General features: G+C 39.3%; 1 protein-coding gene across 1 annotated transcript; it reads right to left on the reverse strand.

Moving 5' to 3' along the window:
• Window positions 1-1745: 1745 nt before the first annotated feature.
• LOC132556656 (uncharacterized) lies at window positions 1746-3695 on the reverse strand. Its single transcript, XM_060221092.1, has one exon. It carries the CDS (start codon window positions 3693-3695, stop codon window positions 1746-1748), a length of 1950 nt encoding a protein of 649 aa, XP_060077075.1.
• Between the last annotated feature and the right edge of the window lie 374 nt (window positions 3696-4069).

Consider the following 4069-nt stretch of genomic DNA (forward strand, 5'->3'; position numbering starts at 1 on the left):
AAATACGTTGATTTTTGTCCGGTGACAATTTGTGTAAGCAAATGTAAGAATGACGTATTACAGTTAAAATCATTTTGTTTCGCTCCTTATTTGAATATTTGTCTCATTATGTTTTTTTTTTTCCAATACACGATGCTTTGTTATCATGTTTGATTTATTGTTCAACTTTCCATGTAGATTTAATTATATAAAACTGGAAAGCAATACTAATTGTCTTGATGTTTTTTCACTTTGCATTCTTTGGTTAAAATTCAAACTACCCGTGTACATGCTCAGTTAAAATCTCTATATCTTCCCTTTCCCTCCTCTATTCTTGTCCTATTTCAAAACATATTATCTGAAGCCATTCAAAATTGGGAAAAAACTTGTTATTCTTAATCATTCTAGCCAAAATGAACACTTCTCAAATAAGTCAGGATCTTACATTTTCATTTAATATGTGAATTTGTCTAACCTTTGAGATATATCAAATTGCACCTGATTAGAAATACATTTTTTAAAATCGAATGTTCTCTATCATCAGCAAAATAATGTTTTAATGGCATAATACAATCTGCAGTGTCATCGTTCCACCTGTATACCATCGTCTACTTGCCTTGCCCTAAATTAGACCATAGACGCGTATGCTAATTTGATTACCTAAACTCATCAGGAAGAAATAAGCCGGTTAGCCAATGAGGAGCTATATTATCTTTTCAACTGAAAGTTAATCATATAAAAAAACATCAAGTACTTTCAAAACACAAAACAACATGAAAGCATCAACATGTGAACACAATCATAATCGAAACTCAAATCCAATAAAATAATAAGGCTTTTCAGAGATCCTGTGGTCGTCACACGAGACTTCTACGAGATCACAATATCAGGTGTTCTAGAAGGGCAAGTGTCTTCTTCATCGACGACACCCATCAAAAATATCTGGGTCAATCCAATTACGGGATGTCGTGTTCTCAAACTAAAACAAGAGTAACAACAACAAAACACGGAAACCTGGAGAAATGTCTTCAATTCGAAGCGTAGGACAGGAAAATATGACTCTGCATACCGTCCATTGATTTTGGTATGATGCTATAGATAAGATATTAACAGTTGATAGCGATGTTTATATGATTAGGAGACTGTTACCCCGTTATGTTGTACTATCCTTATGTTATACAAAAGACCAGCAACAACCGTTCTCAAGTACAAATGTTGAGTATTAACACAAGTTACAACAATGATAACATGTATGGCCTGAGTATCGAGCTTAACAAGTTACTCCTTCCACGGCCACACCAGGACTGACTCTATTTGCTGTGATCTTACAGTTTATCCTAAAGCAATTATAATCTAATTCTGATAGGGAAAGTGTCTTCTACTGATCTACAATTAAACCGTGACCAGTTAATGTCTCCATGGTGGAGAGCATGCCCAGCCAATGTTTCACGGCATGATTCTGACACTAAGGTGACCGCAATTAAACTATCTGTCTGATAAGCCAGCCGGTCACATTAAGATTTAACACAAATTATGTTCTACACTTGAGTGACAAATTTCACTATTAACATCCCCCTGCCTAAGAAAACTTTTACGGTCTAAAAGTTCAGAGATAGCTAACTGCTCATGATACTCAGGCTGAGATAATATTTAGTATGTACACAAACACTGGTAAGTTTACTTGAACAACAGTTAATTCTAAATTCTACAATATACTGTTAACTTCCTTGGATAAAGTACTTCTGTTAGACTGTCACTGTTTGTTCTTAAGGTATACACATCACAAAAACCTGAAAACACATGTCCGTGTTCACAACTGATGATACATTCAGAGTCAGTGTTCCCCCTTTTTTTTTCTTCTTCTTCTCTGTTCGAGACAGTGGCCCAACAATATCCATAGATATTTTGTAAAATGGCTCACTGATGATCGGTGGTTGTCCTAATGGAGCTTTCTCATCACCACGTCTTCTGGCGGTCTTTTGACATACGTTACAAGTACTACAATACTCTCGTATGTCCTTAAAAATCCCTGGCCAACAGAACGCATTAACGACACGCTCTTTGGTCTTTTCTATCCCTAAATGTCCCGCAAGTGGTCTATCATGTCCCAATTTAATGATATTGAGACGTAGTGCCTCTGGTAGTACTACCTGGACTCCATGTTGGGCTCCATCACTAGACTCCCATTTCCTACGGAGAATCCCATTTTCCCGGTACAGGGCATTCCTCTCTTCCTGCACAGATTCCTCTGAACTTGCAGCTTTTCTCCGAATGTTGGCTAAAGTTGGATCTTCCTGCTGAAGCTTACTAAGCACTTCAGCATTTACAGCAGAAAGTTCAAGCGGTTCCTCTGTTGTGATGTTAACTGTATCATCCCCATTGCTGTGGGATACAGTCTCACTGATGTTGTCAATGTCCTCACCAACGCCATCGCCATGGTCCAGGTCCACATCGTTCGCCTGTCCAACATCACTTCCCTTACTGGCATCCACTTGGTCCGTGTCGGGGTCCATTCCAACTTTTACATGGCATTCCTTTGCCTTGTCCTCAGCTAGCCTTTCTTCAGCAATGTTATTACGATGTTGTGCACGCGTAACAACATTCACAGCCTTTGATTGTCTCTCTATGATGTCTACCCCCAACAGGGCTTCAGCGACAAGGTCAGGCACTAATCCGACCTGAGCATGTCCCTTATAATATGGCGTGTCCATATCAACGATAGCCAGTTTGGCTGAAAACGGCTGTCCAGTCGCTGTACACAGCGTCTCCCGCTGACCCTCCAATACACAACTTGGGTCCACCAGGTCTTCCCTAATCAAGGTCATCGCTGACCCAGTGTCTTTCACGAAACTAATATCACGGCCATTGACCTCTCCTGGGACATGGATAAGTCCTCCCGTGTATTGTCGCACTAAAAAACCTGCAAGATTTTTACCTTCTCTGTTTTTTGGACATTTCCTCGCGAAGTGCCCGTACTTGTTACAATTGTAACACTGCACACTTTTCATTTGCTCTGTCGATTGCTCCTTTCTCTGGTCCCGATCAGAGGTAAAAGTTTTTCCATTTATACTTTTACCTTGCGTTGATTTGTTTATATTCCGTTCAGGTAGAATATAATCCTCTGCGGCTTCAACCACACTGCTCGACCCTTTGTTACGGCGTATCCATTGTGCTTGTGACACTGGCAATGCACTAAGAAAATATTCCTCTTTGAATTTTTCCAAGACATCCTCTACTGAGTCCACAAATCTAGTAAGATATTGTTCAATTCTTGCCATAAGTCCTCTGTATGTTTCCTTTGGTTCCCTTTGGGCTGTCTGTAATAGCTTGAAATATTGGTAGGGCCTTTTCCCGTACCTGTCCATTAGGGCTTTACAAAGTTCTTCAAATGACCCATGTGCTTGAATAGCTACCTCTCTGGCCTCACCTGTTAACAAGGTTCTCAGCTGTAGCATTTTTACTTCTTCTGTCCATCCAGCCTGTGTTGATAAAGCAGTAAACTCTGATAAGAATGTCACTATATCCTCACTTTCAGTATGATTATAAGGTTGAAGTTTCAGTCTAAACGGCACAGGGTTAGAATTTGTCTCACACCGTTCCTTTTGAAGTTTTGCTTTTTCAATCTCTAGTTCCAATTCTTTCACTTTCCTTTGATGTTCTCTTTCCTTTTCTTCGGCGTCCATTCTCATCTTTTCTCTTTCAACTTCCATCGTCATCCTTTCTCTTTCAAAATTCATTTGGCGTTCTTTTTCCTCTTTCTCTGCTTGAAGTTTTTCTTTTTCTAAGTTCATTTGGCGTTCTTTTTCCTCTTTCTCTGCTTGAATTTCGAGTCTTCTTATTTCCAACTTTGTTTGTGCTGCCGTCATCTTCGCAGTTTCCGTTTCTTCAGTCGTCGACATATTGAACAGTTCTAATGAGCGTTATATCTTTGATAACGGAGTCCTTCTCCTTAGAATGATCCTTTACCGCTGCCACCAGAATATGTTACCCCTCTATGTTGTACTATCCTTATGTTATACAAAAGACCAGCAACAACCGTTCTCAAGTACAAATGTTGAGTATTAACACAAGTTACAACAATGATAACATG

Source organism: Ylistrum balloti, unplaced genomic scaffold (genome assembly GCF_031769215.1).
Source record: "Ylistrum balloti isolate Yb309-2 unplaced genomic scaffold, AGI_CSIRO_Ybal_v1 Utg370580, whole genome shotgun sequence".
NCBI lineage: Eukaryota > Metazoa > Mollusca > Bivalvia > Pectinida > Pectinidae > Ylistrum > Ylistrum balloti.

What these genes read in the sequence shown, in the direction of transcription:
- LOC132556656 (XM_060221092.1), bottom strand. Translation starts at nt 3,695, where the DNA reads ATGACGATGGAAGTTGAAAGAGAAAAGATGAGAATGGACGCCGAAGAA.